This window comes from Eucyclogobius newberryi, unplaced genomic scaffold (genome assembly GCF_026437365.1).
Source record: "Eucyclogobius newberryi isolate DKJ021-1_F unplaced genomic scaffold, fEucNew1.0.hap1 SCAF_15, whole genome shotgun sequence".
Lineage (NCBI taxonomy): Eukaryota > Metazoa > Chordata > Actinopteri > Gobiiformes > Gobiidae > Eucyclogobius > Eucyclogobius newberryi.
In genome coordinates this window covers 14603745-14625019 of record NW_027315779.1, presented here as the reverse complement: position 1 = coordinate 14625019, position 21275 = coordinate 14603745, and the positions used below count along the sequence as shown (strand labels likewise).

General features: G+C 40.9%; 2 protein-coding genes across 2 annotated transcripts; both read left to right on the top strand.

Moving 5' to 3' along the window:
* The first annotated feature begins 463 nt into the window (after positions 1-463).
* snrnp35 (small nuclear ribonucleoprotein 35 (U11/U12)) lies at positions 464-2364 on the top strand. Its single transcript, XM_072446141.1, has one exon. It carries the CDS (start codon positions 571-573, stop codon positions 1246-1248), a length of 678 nt encoding a protein of 225 aa, XP_072302242.1. The 5' UTR covers positions 464-570; the 3' UTR covers positions 1249-2364.
* A 3737-nt stretch (positions 2365-6101) lies between these two features.
* Positions 6102-21113, top strand: arhgap42a (Rho GTPase activating protein 42a). The gene is made up of 24 exons (XM_072446140.1): positions 6102-6558; positions 10841-10936; positions 11024-11085; positions 12918-12989; positions 13951-14052; positions 14129-14239; positions 15312-15416; positions 15494-15623; positions 15706-15806; positions 15896-16005; positions 16080-16158; positions 16228-16267; positions 16347-16409; positions 16483-16557; positions 16648-16732; positions 16806-16864; positions 17054-17159; positions 17242-17401; positions 17472-17622; positions 18552-19184; positions 19953-20103; positions 20299-20364; positions 20448-20527; positions 20696-21113. The coding sequence occupies exons 1-24, from the start codon at positions 6405-6407 to the stop codon at positions 20782-20784; spliced, it is 2880 nt and encodes a 959-aa protein (XP_072302241.1). The 5' UTR covers positions 6102-6404; the 3' UTR covers positions 20785-21113.
* The last annotated feature ends 162 nt before the right edge of the window (positions 21114-21275 follow it).

Genomic DNA, 21275 nt, shown 5'->3' with positions numbered 1-21275 from the left:
TTGGTAGTTGTTGATAGCAATTATAAGCTGGGTTGGGTTAATAAAATGTGTTTTTTTTTTTTAACCAAATATAAATAGGGAATTTGAATTTGTATGCCAATTTTCAATAAACTTTTTCTCAAATAAAATGTCCAGACCTAAATTTTTACTTTAAATGTATTTATTTTCTTTGTTTCATCATTGTATGATGCAACTCTCAATCCATCAAGCTTTATTATCATAAATATATATACAAACATTTTTTTAAAACTATTTGCAGATAAAATGGCATATTTATATATGAAAACATGAACTGAACTGTGATGTTTCGCCACAATTAACAAAAAACTTTTTTAATGTGTTTGTATAGATAAAAATGTTCTTTTTTGCACATTTCATAATGTGCCCCCTAGGAACCTTTAATACCAGCATTTTGTTCCCTACGGAAGTGAAGTCAATGGACTCAAAAATAGTTGGCGCATGAGCGAAAAGCAATGTAAACACCACCACATCTCGTCTTTACTGGCAAGTTATTTTTACGTTTGGTGAGGCGTAACTAGTAATTAACTATTAGCACGTCGTAGTTTCAACATGAGCGGCTGGAGTCCAATAGCGAGGGAATACGACCCTCTAAAAGCCGGGAGTATTGACGGTACCGATGACGAGCCCCACGATCGCGCTATTTTTAGGGCAATGGCTGCCCGCTACAAACCCAACAAAGGTGTCGTTGGGGATCCGCTGCTCACTCTGTTCGTCGCTCGTCTGAACCCCGTCACCACCGAGGATAAACTGCACCAGGTTTTCTCAAAGTTTGGAGACATTCAGCGGCTGAGGCTCGCGCGGGACATCGTGACCGGGTTCTCCAAACGGTACGCCTTCGTCGAATACAAGGAAGAGCGATCCGTGAATCGAGCCTGGCGAGAGGCGGACAAACTTGTGCTGGACCAACATGAACTTTTTGTGGACATGGAACAAGAACGGACACTGAAGGGCTGGGTCCCGCGGCGGCTTGGAGGAGGACAAGGGGGCAACAAAGGGTCCGGGCAGCTGCGGTTCGGCGGCCGGGATAGACCTTTCCAAAGACCTATTGATCTGATTAATTCCGATAGAAGCGCTGGCAGCCGGAGGAATTGGGACAGATCGGAGACGAGAGATAGATTTGATCGGGACAGCCACAGGTCCCGGGACTATGGAGGCAGAGACCGAGGAGGAGAGGACAGAGACGACCGCAGGCATCGAGACAGGAGCAGCCGCAGAGAACGGAGATGATAATCAATGACTGAATCAACAGTCCTAATTTTTCATAATTTCTGAAACCCATAAATTGTCAGTCAGTCTTGAAATAGCCTTACTTGTTGCAGATGTATGTTGTGAAAAACAAGATGAAACACAATCAAACAACAGAAATAATTACACTAGACTGTTAAAAGACAGTGCAAAGAAGTTATTTTTTTATAAGGTAAGATTTAAGTATGGATTTTTGACTGAATTGTTAAACGCTATGGCAACAGTGCTAGATTTTCATCATTCTGAAGCCCATTATTTCCTTTATGGACCGGGAGCATATTAGACAACTAGAGTGAAACATACAGGCTAAAGTACAGTATTTAATGGATTGGTGGTTTTGTTAAGCCAGCCGCAGTCTTTTATCCCCTGCTGTCTACAATAAAAAGGTTTAAGTTTCAGGTATAACTCATGGCCATGGGTTGTTTTTTCTTGCTCACGTGAGTCTGTCTGAAATCATCTTATAAAAAGGTTAAGGGTCTAGTGTTACTTCAGTCTCACTCTGCTCAGTGAATGGTGTGGACACATGGCTTATACATTTGTTCATGACATCTCTGAAATTTTGACCACTGAAAGTCATTGGGATCATTTATTGTTACAAAAGACATACAAAGAGGTTGGCCAGTATAGAACACACGGCCATCTGTGCTTATTTTGCAATCAACATTTCTCTTTCATGTCACCATCTCCCAGAAGGTTTGTTTAAATGTCTAATGACAGGACTTCCAACGGGCCAACAGGGAAAAGTCTCTCTCTGAACTGTGCAGAAGTCAATCCTGTAAGCATGTTAGATCTGTCAGTATCACCACAACACCTGCACATGAGTCTTGTGAAACCACCACTTGTTACCTGAATGCTGGGTTGATGCCAATATTGTCTGCTTGTGGAAAAGCTGGTGTTCTTCTTCGGCGACAAGAAGTTGGAGGCGGGAAATCCTTTTGATATTGAGACTTCATGTAAACAGAGTCTTGGCTTAGCAGATCTGAAGCTGATGTATCACATTGGTCATCTTTGAGCTCTAAATCTCCTGTTTTTCTTGTATGATGGTAATGCACATTTTGTACAGTTTGCTGCCCTGTGTAATAAAAGATTTGTACATTATTTATTTGCATTAACTTATACGTTTTGTACAATACAATACAGTTATCTATAGATCGATCAATTGATTTAATTTCTTTTGAGTTAGTGCCAAGGACAATATTACATTACAACATAATGTACATACTCCTATATAAAAATCACGGAAAAACACTTTTTTTTTTTTAAAGGAAATGGGTAAATTCACATTGTTTTTTTTTCTGGAGCATAAATAATATAACTACACATGAAGTTGGACGAGTCAAATGGACCCTTGCCTTTGTCCTGTAATGGCATTGGCCTAAAGCTGAACGCCTCCTGTGCTGTAGTTTCCATCTTGGTAGGGTGGTCTGGATAAAGAAGAAATCCTATAGAAAAGCATTGTTATAAATGTTTCTATTATTTACAAACGTTAATTCTGGCACTTACCTGCGACTGCTGGGGGCTCTCCTCTGTAGGGCCGAACCTGCTGCAGCAAAAGCTCATGTGGATGGTATGGTCTTAATTTGGAATTTTCAAGGATGATTTTATCCCTTGTATCTAGACGTTGATCTTGGTTCAGTGGCATCAATGTTAACCCTCTGGATACATTTTGTGTAGAAAAAATGTTCTAGTATTGTAAGAACCAACAACTGTGAAGTAATGAATCCTGCGTAAATCCAGCCCAGGAAGACCTAACTCCACCCAATCTACGTCCACTGCTACACCAGGGCCACCCGCTCTCCAACCTCAGTCAACGCACCCAAGTTACTCCTCCCAATGGCACGGCGCACCTCCTCTGCACCCAATCAGTGTACAGCCTGCCCCATTTAAACCCTCATGCAGTTGGCTCGACCGCGTCAGACTGTGTTGTGACCCACCACCTCCCCTCCTTCTCCTCCTCTGCATCGGTCACATCGTCCTCATCATCCTCTCTCCCAATATCTGCCACCACCTCCCCTCCTCCTCTGCATCCCTCACATCGTCCTCATCCTCCTCTCTCCCCATATCTACCACCACCTCTCCTCCTCCTCTGCATCCCTCACATTGTCCTCATCCTCCTCTCTCCCCATATCTACCACCACCTCTCCTCCTCTGCATCCCTCACATCGTCCTCATCATCCTCTCTCCCCATATCTACCACCACCTCCCCTCCTCCTCCTCTGCATCCCTCACATCGTCCTCATGATCCTCTCTCCCCATATTATCTACCACCACCTCCCCTCCTCCTCCTCCTCTGCATCCCTCACATCGTCCTCATCATCCTCTCTCCCCATATCTACCACCACCTCCTCTCCTCCTCCTCTGCATCCCTCACATCGTCCTCATCATCCTCTCTCCCCATATCTACCACCACCTCCCCTCCTCCTCCTCTGCATCCCTCACATTGTCCTCATCATCCTCTCTCCCCATATCTACCACCACCAGCCTCTCTCTCCAGGGTGAAATTTATTATGCAAGACCTACAAGTATTAAGTCAACCCAGAATTAAACATGATTACAAAGTAGCTACATATACTTTCACTCTCATTGATTTACTTAATTTCCAAGTTCAATGCGCTTTCTTGAAAGTGAATTAAAGTCTATATGACAGGTTCTCCTGGTTTTAAGTATTTATGACTTAGTTTGGTAGCATAGCACCTGTGGTAAATATTTATCATAGTTATATGATATCATAGTCGTATCATAGTTTTATTTCCGTCATAAGTTGTAGTTTGTGAAGAAATATTGAAAAATATAAGGTCAAAATTACAAGAAGTAGAGCTGAGTTCTAAAACAGAATCCCTATGTCAGCAAAAGGCGACGTGCCATTGAAAACACAGAGACAATTTACACTTAATTGACAGTTTAAACTTGTCGCCCTGCGACGAGTTGGCCACTGTCCAGGGAGTACCCCGCCTAAGGCCCGAAGTCACTGGGATAGGCTCCAGTCACCCGCGACCTCGAAAGGGAACAAGCGGTAGAAAATGGATGGATGGATGGATGGATGACAGTTTAAAAAATCATTCAACAAAATAATGGTGTTATTTGCCATTATTGTTTGTCAAATCGTAACTATTGGATATGTTTTTTGGCTCTTGTTTTTGGTTGCTAGGTAACAGTTGTGGAATTACCTCTAGCTGCTCATGTCTTTAAAAAACTTTACAAAAATGGTCAAATAGGGGACAAATAAGCAAAATGTTTTAGTAAAATCTGAAATATTATTATGTTCACTACATTTGAGTGAAATTTGTAGTCTAACCTGTCATATACTTTATATTCTTAATTTTCTCTAACTTTCCCTTAACCAAATTGATTTTAATCTGATATATTCAAATTCTAGTCCCTGCATAAAAACACATTGACGAATCTTGATAAAATTCCATTTTACCTGCGTGTATAGAAAGCAGCTCTGCAGCGATCTGTCTCCATTGTTGTATAGGCTGTGTGTACTAAGATATAGTCAGCATGTTTATGACTGTTGCCATAGAGTTTCAGTCTTCTTTTGTTAGTGACAGATGTCGTAGTTACAGTCGTCACTGTCTGGGACAATAAAACAACTGGACCACCGACTGAGCACTCAAAATGTTGTTTTAGAAGACAAAAAAGCACCTTAATCAGAGCAACCTAATTTACCTTCTTAAGCGTTCCTATTTCTGGAATTGTGATGCTTTGGTAAAAATAATTTGAAGTGTGACTAGTCACAAATCACACAAAATACTTTCTCTTGTGCTGTGGTTACCCCGGAGCATTTGTCCTGCTCTCAGATACTGTGCCTCCTCTGGCATTTCCCCAGCAATATATCTTTTGCAGCATAGAGCATGTTTTGGCTTGTTCAGTTTCAGCACAGAATTTTAAACTGGGAAATTGTTTCAATATTTTTGTTTTGACTTATTCACCCATGTTAAGGTTGGAATTGTCCCAGATGCAGCAGAGGTGTGTTTGACAGTCAGTTAACCATGTGAAAAATAATCCGGAATCATAATAGTTGATAATTGAAATTGAATGTCCTATGTGCTCCATATTTGCCAATCTCCATATTTGCCAATCAACTTTATAAAAATATGCAGCCTAATGCAATTAAATACACACAGCTAACAGATTACAATGTAAAAGTATATTGGTTTGTAAAATACATACAGAATAATTGAAAATGAGTAACAATGTATTTTATATTAAAAGGGATATGGACAATAAAGGATTATCTTATCTTATCTTATGTTATATTCAGCAAACCATATTCCCAATCCATCCTTTATTTTTGACAAAGTTAAATTTAACATGCACAGCTGCACACCAAAAATCTGATCATTATCTGATTTCTGGAGTTATCAGATTATCGAAAGGTTATGCACAAAGTTAGGCCTACATCCGATGTGTAATCTGAGTTTTATCTGATTGTTCACAACTATAAAATTATGCAAAAATGTAAAAAAAAACTAAAAACTAATGTGACAAAATAAACACTGAAAGAGTTATTTTATGATGCATTGTCCTCGAAATACAAAAGTTATTCAAACAAATCCATTGATAAATTGACATGTGTCACTAGGTGTGTTTGGTGATCAGATTTCCCTCGTGCATATAAACACACACCAACCCCAGATGTAATATTTGTGTGGTTTGATCACTTCAGACATTTTTGTGTGTTTACAGCTGGTGAATTTGCCTTTTGTGCTAAATTTGGATCGCGCCAGCAGGAGTCTCCCGTCCCCATAGTAACCTGAGTCGTGAGCGGCTAGCTTCAGTGCGACGTACACGGCTTTGATTCCCGCAAACCCGCGCCTTCCTCACACGTTCTTATGACAACTTAAGACTTTCCACAGTCGCAACAACAATCGGAAGGACAACGTCTGCTACATTTGCTCCGTAAGTCTTCGAAAATAGCTATAGAGAACCACAATAGAACTTTTAAACCTTTTGTAAGAAGCGCTGCTGCTGTTTCCAGTGTCCGGAAGTTCAGAAGGGGGGAAGAAAAAAAAAAGAAAAAGTAAAAGGCATGAAAACGAGCTGGCCACTTTTCCCAGAGCACAGCGAAACGAGGTCCACTCACTCTCACCACTCTTTTGAGACTAGTTCAGAATAAGCCTGTGCGTTATTTACCGATGGGTCTACCCACGTTGGAGTTCAGCGACTCTTTCCTGGACAGTCCGGAGTTCAGAGAAAGGCTGCAGTGCCATGAAGTGGAGCTGGACAGGACCAACCGCTTCATAAAGGACCTGATCAAAGATGGCAACATGCTCATCTCCGCACTTAGAGGTGAGTGTTATCGATAATACGTGTGCACATTTGCATAAAAGAGCAGTGCAAGGCCACAGCTGGTTGTGATCAGCCTATAATAACGGGCTTTGGGTTCGGACACGCACTGTTAGCCGCTGTTCTTCGTGTTAAAGGTGCACTGTGTAACTTTTCTGGTGTTTCCACTGTGCGGCATTGAACGTGTTGTATGACGTATTTGTTTGTATCGCTCGAAAATACCTTGAAATACATTCAGTGCGTCAGGATCGCCTCTCCACAGAGCTGCTTGTCTCCATGGAGAAAATCGATACGTTTACGAATGCCATACTGTGGGATATTCTAGGCAAAGCAATGATCTCCACGGAAACAAGTAGAGTTCTTTATTAATAGTAAATAGCAGGCCAGAGGTACTATTTTTGCACAAATAAATAGCACATGAGCCCTAAGAACAACACCCCTTAATCATCAATGAATGACCTAGAAACACTACAATGATACGTTTATGTAAAAGTCCTAATTATGACAAAAGAGCAACACCTCTTATTAAGTGTGGACAAAGTTCCTCTTATACAGACCACAGACACGATAACCCCCTTTTATACGCTTTTGTTCTGAATCAACTCTGGCACTTTGCCCAGCACAGAACTATTACAACGCTATAGTCATAAATTCTTGTAAGTATTTCAAAGGTTGCCCAGGCACAGCAATGCATTACTAATGCAGCCTACTTTCCTTTATTACAACCTTGTTTCATGTTATTTTTCTTGTACAACATAAGATAAGCCTTTATTTGTCCCACAATGGGGAAATTCCAGTGTCGCAACACAAAGTAGGTACAGAAGTAAACAGCAAAGAATAGATAACTTGTATTACAATTCCTGTGGAATATAAAGCTATTATAAACTTCTAGATTCATATCTAGAAGCCTTCAGTCACCATATTTTAAACTTTTTTTAATATAATGTATTTTTATAATGTATAATGTATTTATGTAGTATAGAAATAATCGTTTGATTATTTGACTATGGTAATTGAACATTAACATTATTAATATTAACAAATTATCGCTGACTATTCGACTGCTAAAATAATCATTAGTACATTCCTTTCATTTCTTAGTATTATTTGTTGAGTCTTAATTCAGACCCAGCTTGAATATATAAATGTTTTGTGGACAGGCCGACATGACTAACAGTACCACCATGAAAGGGCATAGCGCCCATGTTTATACACTTATTATGCCCTCACGTCACTGTTTTGGCATTTGAGTCTTAATAGTTGGTAGAATTCATGTCTGAGGTGTCTCTCTTTACAAACACAGCACATAAACAAACCATTTATGCAGTAAAAAAAATACAAAACAGTTTTATAAGAGTCATTAACGCTGTCCAGCTGCTTGGCCTCGTGAGGTACACACTAATATAAATCACACTTTCTTTTTAGGACGATGATGTTTGAGACATTAACAAAGACCTTTTCATTCACACCAGCTGCACCCATGTGCTTTTCAGACACTCAACTCCCAGAATAAAAAGTTTTTCATCCAAATTTAGTGTGTTTATACGGCCTCAAAATAGCAGTACTAAAGTTCACAGACATGACTATCAAAACATTACCCTTTCTTTTTGTTACAGCTAATAAAACTAGAAAGAAAACTAGTTATATATAAAATGCATACTATTTAAATGAATTACCAGCCGTATTAACCAGTCTGCCAAGCTTTGTACCATTTTAACATTCACAAACACTTCAATGACGTTAAGACGTTTTATCTTGTTAAAGGTGGAATGGACCATTTTTTTCAGCAATTTTTTTATCATATTTCCTCGTGGCGTGGATAAATCATTTGTCCTGCCACGTATCAATCATAAAACGCACCTATCGCTCACCTGCAGCCGCGTGCGGTTCGTCCCCACGTTTCCGCGTGCCTAAGCGCATGGATCTATCATAATATAGTTCCCTCAGTGTACGGGGCAAAATGAAGACGGAGAAAGACAGTTCGAGCTGACGCAGAAGTGGACAGAAATCTACGGGAGACGAGAGATGCGATGCGCTCCGTCGCGCTAATAAACAAACGCACGTGTGTGTTGTATCAGTCCGCACGGGGGAGTGCGCATGCACACTTCCGACTGCGTTCTCAAATCGCCGAAAAATCGTCCATTGCGCCTTTAATGGGAACAAGGGGTAGAAAATGAATGAAGACTTTTTGTATGAATTATGATCCTTAATGGCCTTTGGTAATAACCATGTTATAAGGGCTAGTGCTACATGAAGTGTAGTTTTGACACAAAGATATCATAAGGATCATAATAATGATAATGATTAATAAACTAGCAAACTCTAAAAAAAATTAATGTAATATTTTGATAATCGTAATGTTTGACTATACAGACTCTAAAACACACAGCACAGAGTTTATTCATAGGAAAGTGCAAGTAAATGTCTGAAATGTCCAACCCCCCATAGTAGATTATGTTTCAGAAAATACCCATCATCAGGTCATATCTTTCTCTCTTTCTTTCTTTGGATCCCAGAAACCTCATTAGGGCTCCTGGACAGGTTTACACTGTACACACTGAGCAGAATGCCACTCTTACATATATTGCCAATCTAATAGTAATTTGATTATTTTTACTCAAAACTTGCCCAAAATTGAGGTTGGCTGCTTTACTGATTTGTCATTGCTGCTGTAACCAAAACCAGAGCGGCTGCTATCCATCTCAACAACAGACCATTGATAGCGCCATTACATTATACATATATTTGGCCCAATATATAAGACAAGTGGAAACAATTTATAGTGTCCCTTGAGTTAATTTACACTCCTCTTGTCTCCACTATAAAGAAAGATCTTGAAAAATGGACTCTGATCCCATACTTAAGTTTAAGTTTAAGGACTGGAACTATAAAAAGAATGTTTTGCTCAGATTTCTCTATCCATTCTAGACTCTCCTGATTTCAATCCTCAACCGGCTGTTTGGTGAGTTTTGTTCTGTTTCAAGATTTGTATGGCAAGGCAAGAAACCTTGTATCCAATTCAAAACTCTACAACTATCAAAAGGAAATGGAAATTGGGGTTTGCCTTGACGAAAAAATTACTTTATTTAAGCTCAAATAACTGGTGTGATCCAGAATATGAAGCTCAATGGAAAAATATTGAGATTAATGATGTGCCGGGGGTTCCTGTACAGGCATTTGTAGGAATTTAAGAATCCCTGGGTAAAATCTGTACTTACAACATGGAAGGAGCTAGAAACAAACAACCTAAACAAAAAAAAAGTTAAACTGGTTGGCTAATGACCAAGGTTTTGGACCAAATAGAACTGACCAGAGATTCAAGGTCTGGATTACAAAAGCAATAAAGGTGTTTTACCAGATTGTAAAAGATAATCACATGAAAAGCTTTGATATGTTAAAAGAATCATTTGGCTTGGAGAAACAGGACTTTTATAGGTATTTACAAATAAGGAGTTATTATAACACACAAATTACTACTGTACTGAACATTATAACCCTCTGACAGAAATTTCTATCAAGGTTTATAAATCAGAACTTTCAAGGTGAGCAATATCTACCCTTCTAATATAAAACCAAATGAGGGAAAGGGTAACCTTGTTTTGACAGACAAAGAGTGGGAAAATGTGTGTACATCCCAGTGGAGGACCACAAAGTATCATGTCAAAGTATCAGTCCCAGAACACGTGATACACGTGATAGTGACACACCACTATCACGTGTTCTGGGACTGTCCTGCTACTCAGAAATATTGGACTGAAATGAATAAAGCGCTGCGACTGTTTTTGACATTGCCACTTAATTTTAGAATTATGTACTTGGGCCTCAAAACTCCTGCCATGAACACAATAAATGGATACCTTTGGAACGTACTTTTGGCACTGGGAAAAAAGGCCATGGCTGACACATCTCACCTACGAACAAGGACTGGACTGACAGCGTAACAGACATCAGATAAATACATTCAGACCTTATTTGGAAACGTACGAATTTGACCGACTTTGGACCAAATGGGACTTTCATTTTAATTCAATTGTGCCGTGATTCTTTTTTTTTTTTTTGTTGCTCTCTGGTGGGTTCTGTTGGTTTTGTGTTTTGTTTTTATTCTTCCGGGGGGGAAACAAAAACCCTCCTGAATCCGTTCTGAACTGTAAACTGCTCTACTGAAAAGCAGGAATCAGCCTTCAGCCTGTGGGGGTTAAGTGCTGTAGTGACTGTACCGATAGTTACCAGATGTTTTTAAAAGGACACATCACAGGTCGTGTTAATAATATCTTCTCCCCCTCAGCGCTGTCTCTGGCCGTGCAGCGGTTCTCCCAGTCTCTGCAGGAGTTTCAGTTCGAGTGTATCGGAGATGCTGAGACAGACGATGAAATGAATATAGGTGAGGCCCCTCAGTGTGTCCAAATGTCCTCTGAAGTTAACTGTTTCATTCTGACTATACCATGTATTTATTTTATTATGATTACAGCTCAATCCTTGAAGGAGTTTTCCCAGCTCCTGAGCACGGTAGAAGAGGAGAGAAAACGCCTGGTAATCATTTTATTTTGAATATAACTACCAATGTGTAAAATGAAAGGGAGATAATATGGGGGAGATAAAGGTGCACTGTGTAACTTTTCTGGAATTTATACCATCTGTTTGTCTCCATAGCGATGTCATGAAATGCTTTTAATGAAATGCTCCATGTAAGGCCGTAGACTGAAAAGTAATTGTTGCCTTTCCACTGATCCGACTAATAAATTGGCCTGGTGTCTGCATGAAGATTAGCGTCAACAGAGAATACTAATTGATACTATTTCGAGTATCGAAGTCAGTCATTTGATCAAGTATCGATACAAAAAAATGAGTTAGTGTTGAAAATTACATAATTTTGTCTTAAAAGGGGCTTTTTGATCATTCATGTGGCATTGAAATTAGTATTGTGTATCGGGCCTATTCCATAGTATCAAAATCTAGTTTAACACAACACTAATGGAGATTTAGGAGAGCCACTCATGTGTAAATCAATAATACCTTACTGTGGAACTTCATTCACGCAAAGCAATAATATTTCCATGGAGACAAGCTGATGGCAGAAATTTGACCAAAAAAGTTACATAGTGCACTTTTCCCTGTTTTTTTTTATTTAAAGTAATCATTCTTGGCCAAAATCTCTTATGAATGCAACACTCATTTCTCAAATCCGACTTTGGTTTTCCCACCGCTCTGATTCACACTTTTTGGAGGAAAAGCCACATGCCAGCAGCGGATTGGAGTGCACCATGGTGAATCGGGGGAAAATGCCTCTGGACTGAAAGCCCCTTCAGTGTAGACATTTGTGTGGGAGTAACCAGAGTCTGGCCCAGTCGTCTGCACCACATATATACATTACTCGGTGTGTCGGTGTGTGCGCTGTGCATGGTCTGGTTACAGAAGAACCATGTGGAACCCATTCTGCTGTTTCCCTTGTGAGACGGCGAGCCCTGACTGCCTGGGAAAGTCCATAAAGGGCTCCCTGTATGTGTTTTTCCTCTTTTCCAGTTGAAGTAGGGCATTTTTGTCTCAACACCTTATAACGTTGTCATTATTGAGTTAAAGAGCATTTCCCCCTAATTGGCCTCTCATATGCACTTCAGTCGATTTGGATTAGGTTTCTGTTGCCCAGGAATTGTAACCCTTTAAAATAAGTTCAAAATGGAATTAATGTTTAAATGAATTACCAAAGAAAGGTGTGACACTTTTCTACAGCTTAAGTTAAAGAGGTCAATGATCCTGTAGGACAAACAAAAGGGGCTTGATACGTTTCTAATAGCTTAACTCAACATCCTCTGCGTGTTTCTCATACTTGCTGTCAGCTGTAATAAAATTGCTGTTTGGGAAATGCTGGATACTTTCTGTAAATTTGATGGTGACGCACATGTGCTATTTTTAACCTAATGCCAAACAAACTGCTGCATTGTTAAACCAATAATGCATTAAAGTCTATAAGCTTTTATGTTGAAACCACTTACTTCATTGCCTTAGCTCCAGTCTTTTTGGCTTCTATGTGAATACATTGATCAAATACAATGGCTAAAATGCAGCTTTTAAAACCCAGGCTCAGTTAGTTTTGAAAGGCCTGGAGTCGTGTGCGTCATTAGAAATATTCAGTTAAATCCTCTGCTACTGCTTAAGCAATTCAGAGCAGCTGCAGTTTTCATTAGTAAACTGCACTGGCTGCTTTTGGACTTGACAGGTGACTAAAGGCTAAGGCATTATCTTCAATAGAGGGAGTAAAAAGCTTTATGTGAACGTCAGCCCTACAACAACTGGTTTAATTCAACATTTTCTGCCTCTTCTGTTAAATGTATGTCACACTTACACATCTTTCTTTCCATTTCCAGATTCAAAATGCAGACGACGTGTTGATTTCGCCACTCGAGAGGTTTCGAAAGGAGCAGATTGGAGCGGTCAAGGTAGTTTGCGGTGATGATTATATTTGCTGTGTGAAGCTACTGTTAACGAGATCTGAAGGTAATAGTTGAATTGACCATGGGGTGTTTTCTGCAAAGATATAGTTCACATTGCAGTGTGCGTAGCAAGGTCATGGGAATGGGAAGACAGAAGCTACAGACAGACAGATAACTGGACTCACAGAGGCAGTGTAAACACAAAATGACTGGTGTCTTGTTTCAGCAGCTGTGGCAAGTCTCAAAATCCCTCCATCTCCTTTTTTGCTCTACTTTTGGACATAAATCCAGAGGCAGAGATAGCAGGAGTCATGCGAGACGTAAAGGTTACAAAAATAGAAGTGGGAAGTAATAACGTAGAGAGTGAAATTGCCCCGTGATGACTGAGGAGACGTGCAGAATGTGATGGTGATGTGCAAAGCTGCTGTGGAGCTCAGGCTGCAGCTGTTTTTATAAATATTTAGACTCTTAGGCGTGTTATTAGCCCCTTATCTTCTGTGTACATCTAAATAAACATAAACTGACCCCTGTTCCCCAACCCTAGTTGCTAATCATTACTAATCAAGCAAGAAACTGCCCAAGAATGTGTTTAATACAAATAAACCGTAGATTGTTTTTTTGACACATAAAACAATAAAGTATTTCATTTGATGTTCATACAAGATTTAACCAGATCCAGATGATTGATGGTAATTGCTAAAATTAGCCATTACCCATTTGAACAACTACCAATACTGAAAATGAACTTAAAGGTTTTACGCTGGTCTATATCAGAACAAATATATAATTACATGTATTGAATAGACTATGATTATTTTTGAAGTGGCTATTGCCTTAGTTTCACAATGTTTGAAATGTTTGTATTAACAATACAATATTATATTATACCTATATGTAACTTGAGTTCCAGTCACATTAAAAGAAAAATGGATGTCTTGAAATATGATATTTTCCCCTTGTCCCACAGGAGGGAAAGAAACAGTTCGACAAGGAGACAGAGAGATACTACTCTGTTTTAGAAAAGCACTTGAGTCTCTCATCTAAAAAGAAAGAATCACAGCTACATGAGGTAAACTATTAAACATTCATTGAAATTGTTCTAAATGAGCAAAAATAAAGACATTTGTTTTTTTCCTTGATTGTAGGCTGATTCACAGATGAGCAAAGACAGGCAGATATTTTATGATGCATCGCTGCAGTATGTCTTCAAAATCCAAGAGGTCCAGGAGAGGAAGAAGTTTGAGTTTGTTGAACCGGTGAGTGGAAACATCATAACTGTGTAACACATGTAGCAGAAGTGAAGTGTTCTGTTGTCACTCCAGGAGCGAGTGAGCAGGGTGTAAACAATGATTTGACTTTTAAATGATATTTGCAGCGGGGACAGTAATGACGCAGCATGTTCAGACTTGATCTCACAAATGCTGCCTCACCAGCTTCTGCAAAATACAGATTACACTCTAGTGATAAAACTATTTTAATTATACATATCAGGAAAGCCCACTTCCTGTTTCTGTAGTGGCTCTTCCTGCTCAGAGATCCCACCAGCATGAGGGAGAGGGAGAGAGAGGAGGGGCAGAGAGAGAGAGGGGCCGGGGGCAGGGAGCGAGAGGGGCCGGGGGCAGGGAAAGAGAGCAGGGGCAGAGAGAGAGAGATAGAGAGCAGGGGCAAGAGAGAGAAAGAGAGCGAGAGAGGCAGAGAGCGAGAGGAGGGCAGAGGGAGAGATAGAGAGCAAGGGTGAGAGAGAGAGAGAGAGAGAGAGAGAGAGAGAGAGGGGCCGGGGGCAGGGATAGAGAGGGACAGAGAGAGAGCGAGCAGGGGCGAGAGAGAGAGAGGGGCAGAGAGCGAGACGGGGCAGAGAGAGCGAGAGAGAGAGCAGGGGCAGAGAGATAGAGGGGGGTGGCAGAGAGAGAGCAGGGGCAGAGAGAGAGAGGGGGGTGGCAGAGAGAGAGCAGGGGCAGAGAGATAGAGGGGGGTGGCAGAGAGAGAGGGGGGTGGCAGAGAGAGAGGGGGGCGGCAGAGAGAGAGAGAGCAGGGGCAGAGAGATAGAGGGGGGTGGCAGAGAGAGTGAGAGACGGGGGGCAGAGAGCGAGAGAGGGACAGAGAGAGAGAGAGAGCAGGGGCAGAGAGAGAGAGAGAGCAGGGGCAGAGAGAAAGTTGCTCTTGGTAAAGATGATAGTGGAAATCAGGAATTCAGTTGTTTGTGTGTTTTTATTGACGTGTTGATTCGAGCTGGTTACTTGGATACATTGCTGGTTACTCGGATACATTGCTGGTTACTCGGATACATTGCTGGTTACTTGGATACATTGCTGTGTCTTTGCTCGTCAGCTGTTGGCCTTCCTTCAGGGATTGTTCACCTTTTACCATGAGGGCTATGAACTGGCCAGTGAGTTTGACCCCTACAAGCAGCAACTGCAGTTCAACCTGCAGAATGTAAGACAACTATTTTTCATCTGTTCATCTGTTCTGTTGATTCTTATCAAATAGAGTTAAGATGTCTTAATGTTTAGGCCCGGAACAACTTTGAAAGCACTCGCGCAGAGGTGGAGAGGCTGATGAAGAGGATCAGGTCTGCAGAGGAAGACTTCAAGGCGCCCAGTCCCTTCACTATGGAGGGATACCTGTACATACAAGAAAAACGTCAGACACGCTAATTAACAAGACTAATTACATGGTCTAATTACATTTGGCTGCTTAGAACTTCTCCTTTTTTGTGCTAAAGGTCCACTTGGCAGTGTGTGGACGAGGTACTACTGCACTTATGAGAGAAGCTCCAAAATATTCACCATGAGCAGCCCAGACGCCCGACCAGCAAACAGACAGGTTCTTCATCACAAGCCCTTACTACAATCACACAATATGATAATCATTTTAAATGCTTAATGTTCACTTCCTGTGTATGTGCGTTACAGAACGGTGTGGTGAACGGGGCTCCAGAGATGTTCAAGCTACGCTCATGTGTGAGAAGAAAAACAGATTCTATCGACAAGCGCTTCTGTTTTGACATTGAAGTGGTGGAGAGGTTGGAAACACATGGATATGTTAATGTACATTTTGTCTAGAGTAGACGTAATTAACTGTTGGTTTTATTTCTAGACATGGTGTTATTACGCTACAAGCACTTTCTGAAGCAAACAGACGCCTCTGGATGGAAGCAATGGATGGGAAAGAGCCGGTACCAGCATCAAATTATTTTACTATTTTGGTGCCATTACCATCTTAACAAGTTCTTCTCTACTCTTAGATCTACACTCTACCTTCTCTGCTCAGCAAAAAGGAGGAGAGTAAGGCTTTAACCTTCTTTAATAAATCTTTCTCCATCAAAAGGAAACAAAGTCAAATGAAATGTATTTTCTTGTGCAGCATTTCTCAATGAGGCTGGCTTCAACTTTGTAAAAAAGTGTATTGAGTTGGTCGAATCAAGAGGTGAAGTACACTTTCTATACAAGTAAATACTTAACCGGCTCTGTCTAAAATACTCTTTTCACTTTGATTGAAGGCCTTACAACATTGGGCTTGTACAGAACTGGAGGAGTCAACTCAAAAGTACAACGACTCATGACCAGTGTTTTTTGTAAGATACTTCTCTGTTTTATAGTGAATGAGCTGAAATAAATCTTTCTTTAACTATCACATGAATGATTACGACTCTACTCCTCCGCAGCATCCACGGCTCCCTCAGACGCGCAGTTGGACGCCGAGGCTTGGGACAATAAAACCATCACGAGTGGTCTAAAGAATTATTTCAGGTGACGCAAAGGGGGCATTAGTTTGAACAAGGCATTCAGAAATACAGCCTCATGTTTTATTTTTATGTTACAGATGCTTGGCAGAGCCTCTCCTGACTTATAAGCTGCATAAAGACTTTATTAAGGCGGCAAGTAAGATCCCTTTATGTTAAATAATGTCATCAATTTAGTGGTTATTGGGTACTCTTGTTTTATTGGTCGTTTCAAAGGCATCATTCGTTTTTAAAGCATGAAATAAGACTATCCACATAACATACACTATACATGAGCTCTCAAAAACGTGTGACCAAGCTCGTATCTGATCTCTTGCTTGTTTGTCAGGGTATGACGACCAGAAACACAGAGTGAGAGCGATACACGCGCTGGTCCACAAGCTGCCAGAGAAAAACCGAAATATGTTGGAGATTTTAGCAAAGCACCTCCTCAGGTACGACACTAACTCACAGTGCGTACGTGTTATGTGAGTCTGTTTGTGCGGCTTTGACTGACGTTGCACCGGGGCCTTTCAGAGTTTCCTCACACAGCGGACAAAACATGATGACAGTGTCGAACCTGGGCATGATCTTTGGTCCCACGCTGTTGAGGTCGCAGGAGGAGACAGTGGCCGCTATGATGAACATCAAGTTTCAGAACATTGTGGTGGAAATTATCATTGAAAACTGCGTCAAAGTAAGTCCTCCAAACGGCACAGCCTCGGCGTGCTTATTCCACGGATGAACTGACACTCTGTCCCTGTCAGATCTTTGGTGAGCCTCCCGACCTGTCAGCGCCTCTGCCTCAGGCTCCTTCGTCTCGCTCGACTCCTCGCAGGAGCAAAGCCATCTGTCTGTCATCTGGGAAGAGAAAGGCCCGTCTTTACCCTCCAACTCTGTGCCTGGCAGACAACGACAGTAAGGCCTTTTCTAACAGCTAAAGTTTCTCTAGAGAGATTTAGAAAAAAAAAAAAAAACTCCTACTGTACAGAGTTCATACTAAGTTGCATTTCTTATTAGCCTTGTCACAATAGTAACATTTCAAACTCAATTTTGATACCACTATAATTAAAAACAGAATTTATTTAGACAATAGCATGTAATATTACCATGTGTTTATTCTTGTCCTGATTCAGATCCAGATGATTTTAAAACTATTCAAAATAGGGCTGAGTATTGCCTAGTACCTCATGATACAATAACTCTTAAAACTGATGTTAAACGTTTACTCAAATTATGCATTGATTATGTTAAAGATGGAATGGACGTTTTTTTTCAGCAAATTTTTTATCATATTTCCTCGTGGCGTGGATAAATCATTTGTCCTGCCACGTATCAATCATAAAACGCACCTACCGCTCACCTGCAGCCGCGTCAGGCTCGTCCCCACGTTTCCGCGTGTCTAAGCGCATGGATCTATCATAATATAGTTCCCTCAGTGTACGGGGCAAAATGAAGACGGAGAAAGACAGTTCGAGCTGACGCAGAAGTGGACGGAAATCTACGGGAGACAAACGCACGTGTGTGTTGTATCAGTCCGCACGGGGGAGTGCGCATGTGCACTTCCGCCTGCGTTCTCAAATCGCCGAAAAATCGTCCACTGCGCCTTTAAATAAGAATGGCTTTAACATCAGAATACAATATTGTCCTTTGAATAAGTATTTTCAGCCCTTAACATAGTTTTCAGCAGGTCATTTATAATAAAGTATGTTGTTTAAAAGTATCACAGTGCGCCTTCATATGGTTTTTGATCATACCTGTAGAAATGAGTATGTAGTTTGAGTGCTAGTTCTAGTCTAAAAGAGTATGTGGGTGTGGCTTTGACCTGGGTGTGTCTCTTTGCTCAGGTGACACTTTCAGCAGCAGCCCCAGCACCACACCCATGGGCAGTCAAGAGTCTCTGTCCTCTCACTCCTCAGAGAAAAACGGACAATCCCAGACATCTCCTCCTTCCTCTCCCGCTGCTGAGTCGTCTCTTCCGGCCGTTTCCTCCTGCTCCCAAAACGACTCCAAAGACCCAGACCCACCTCCTCCCAAGTCCTCTCCTCAGACCTCCCTGTCCTCTTCCTCCTGGACGTCCTCCAAACTCGGCCTGTCCCAGCTGCAGACGCCCTCAGTGTCCTCCATGTCCTCTCTGGTTTCAAGCACAGACAGGACACTTTCAGCTAAAGGTGACTCCACTGTGTCGCTGTCCTCGCTGAGAGAGTCCAGGTCGTCCTTAAGCGCCCCGCCCCACCAAGACTCCTCGCCCTCCTCCGCTTCAAAGGGTCCTGACTTTCACAGAGTGTCTTTTCCCTGTTCCTTAAAAAGCTCTCAGTCTCTCGCAGTTGTGGCAGAAGCTAAAGTAACAGATGAAGCGTCTCAGCAGCAGCAGATTCCCCGGCCGTACAGAACCTCTTCTTCCTCGTCCTCCTCTTCATCCCTGTTTCCATACCGACTCTCGGCGTCGTCCTCTCTCACGTCGCTGCACATTTCAGAAGGTGCGTATCGGAGCAAAACAACATGAAATTGGACTAGCTATTTCCAATTCCTAATCCAATGAGCTGCACAAATATAACAGTAGTAATAAAGTATAAGTTATTCAGTTATTTGTTTGTATTAGGACTTATTAATCATTTTGCCCAGCAGCAGCTTTAACATAAATATGCCGAAGTTTGTCAGTTGTCCTAAGGCAGAAAAAAACATAAACCATTAGACCTGATAGACAATAGACACATAACATGACAACACATCGGAGAATTTACAAATTATACAATTTTACCAATTTTATCCCAGTTTAAAAACTCTGTTGGCAACTTTCTGTAATTTTCCACATATTTTTCAACTTTTCTTCTCAAATTTCTACTTGATTGGTGAAACTGCAAATATCTACTTATTCATCTGATCGAGACCTAAGGTAAAGGTCTCAACAGTGCTCCTGTTTGTCTTATTTGTTTATTGTTTTGAACTGAAAGGTTTAAAACGTCCTTATATTCTTTGTAGTGATCCAGCCATATCCATTAGCACAAGTGAACTTCCTGTGCTAATCGTGCCGTGAAGATCATACAAAGTGTGTAAAATAGACCTTTTGTTGTGCCATCACTGTCAGGAAAAAAACTGCTGTGGTACCCATTTGCAATTGTCAATCAATAATGTAACAATACATGTGAGTAATGATTAGCTTGTCTACTTAAATATTTATTTGGAACAAGTGCAAATATTTGTCTTATACTGGTAGTTATTACAATGTGTTTTTGTCGTGTGCACAGATTACAAAAGCTGTCATGGTTCAGTACAGAGCCTCATGTCTCTGGACCCACAGGAAGTGACACGTAAACTGTCTCACATGCGCTGCGCCTCGGACCTGAGCCACAAAGTCACTGCAGCCGCCAGCAACGGATACCAGAGCCCGGGGTCTCTGTGAGTCTCCATCATCATCTGCTCATTCTGATCAAACACACATGGACCCTTTGTCAGAACGGAAATGTCATTGAAGCTTTCCTCAAAGATAGAGCTGATCTAAAACGACAAACACTAGGCACTTACGTTCACTTGATGCATGCAATATTGATTTGACGCTCAAAGTAAAATAAATCCTGTACACTTTTTTTGCAGCTTGTCGGTGCGAGCCCCACATCGAGAAAGTTCTGTGTTTTCTTCAGCTTTAGACATTTCAGGAAGGTAAGTCAACTTCTGCATCAAACATTGCTCAAATGTATTTATTGTGTTTGATTTATCATATATGTTTATTTCGATCTGTTCAGGGACGCCAAGGCTCTGTATTCATGTGAGGCAGAGCACAGCCATGAGCTCAGTTTCCCACAGGGGGCGCTGTTCACAAACGGTAAACCAGTATACTGTATGTTTTAGTCTTTTGAGAGAGCTAATCATGTTATATTTATTTGTGCACCGTAACTCTTGTCTCTTTTGTTTGAACACATTACGCTCATAGTGTGTTTACATGATATTTTCCCTGGAGGTTGTTGACTTGACCTGTACGCTTGTGTTTCAGTTTATCCTTCTGTGGAGCCTGGCTGGCTTCAGGCTACGTACAAAGGCAGGACCGGTCTGATCCCCGAGAACTACGTCACTTACATTTAACTGACTTGTACATTTAACAATAGACTTTAGGATCAGTCTTAGTTCCTACAAAAGCTGCTGATCGAAGATGTAATATATTTATTGTAAACAGACAGGAACAGTGTGTGTTTCTGGACATTATGTAAATATTCATTTGTATGTATATTGGGATTTTGTTAATCATTATGTTACACGCCCGACTGACTTTTTTCTTTTTTCTTACTGTGTCCCTGATTTTTTAATAAACTAAACGGACCAAATTAACATTCAACACGAATGAACTGCCCTGGAATCTGACATCTACTGATTGTCTTTGTTCCTGCTGTTTAAATAAACTAAATATTTCATGAGGTTGTTTATTATTACTTTGCACATCATACCAGGTTTTATACACGCCCAGTAACCACAACTGAAGGATTTTGTGATTGCAAAATCGTGTCCTGCATTAATTGACTAGTTACTATTTAGATTTTTTTTTGTGTGCATCATTTAAACTGTGACAATTATCTTAT

Excerpts from the sequence above, each read along its gene's own strand:
- snrnp35 (XM_072446141.1), top strand. The coding sequence starts at position 571 with ATGAGCGGCTGGAGTCCAATAGCGAGGGAATACGACCCTCTAAAAGCC.
- arhgap42a (XM_072446140.1), top strand. The coding sequence starts at position 6,405 with ATGGGTCTACCCACGTTGGAGTTCAGCGACTCTTTCCTGGACAGTCCG. Across the intron at positions 11,086-12,917 it reads AAGAGGAGAGAAAACGCCTG|ATTCAAAATGCAGACGACGT; the intron begins GTAATCATTTTA and ends TTCCATTTCCAG. Across the intron at positions 15,417-15,493 it reads TGCAGTTCAACCTGCAGAAT|GCCCGGAACAACTTTGAAAG; the intron begins GTAAGACAACTA and ends CTTAATGTTTAG.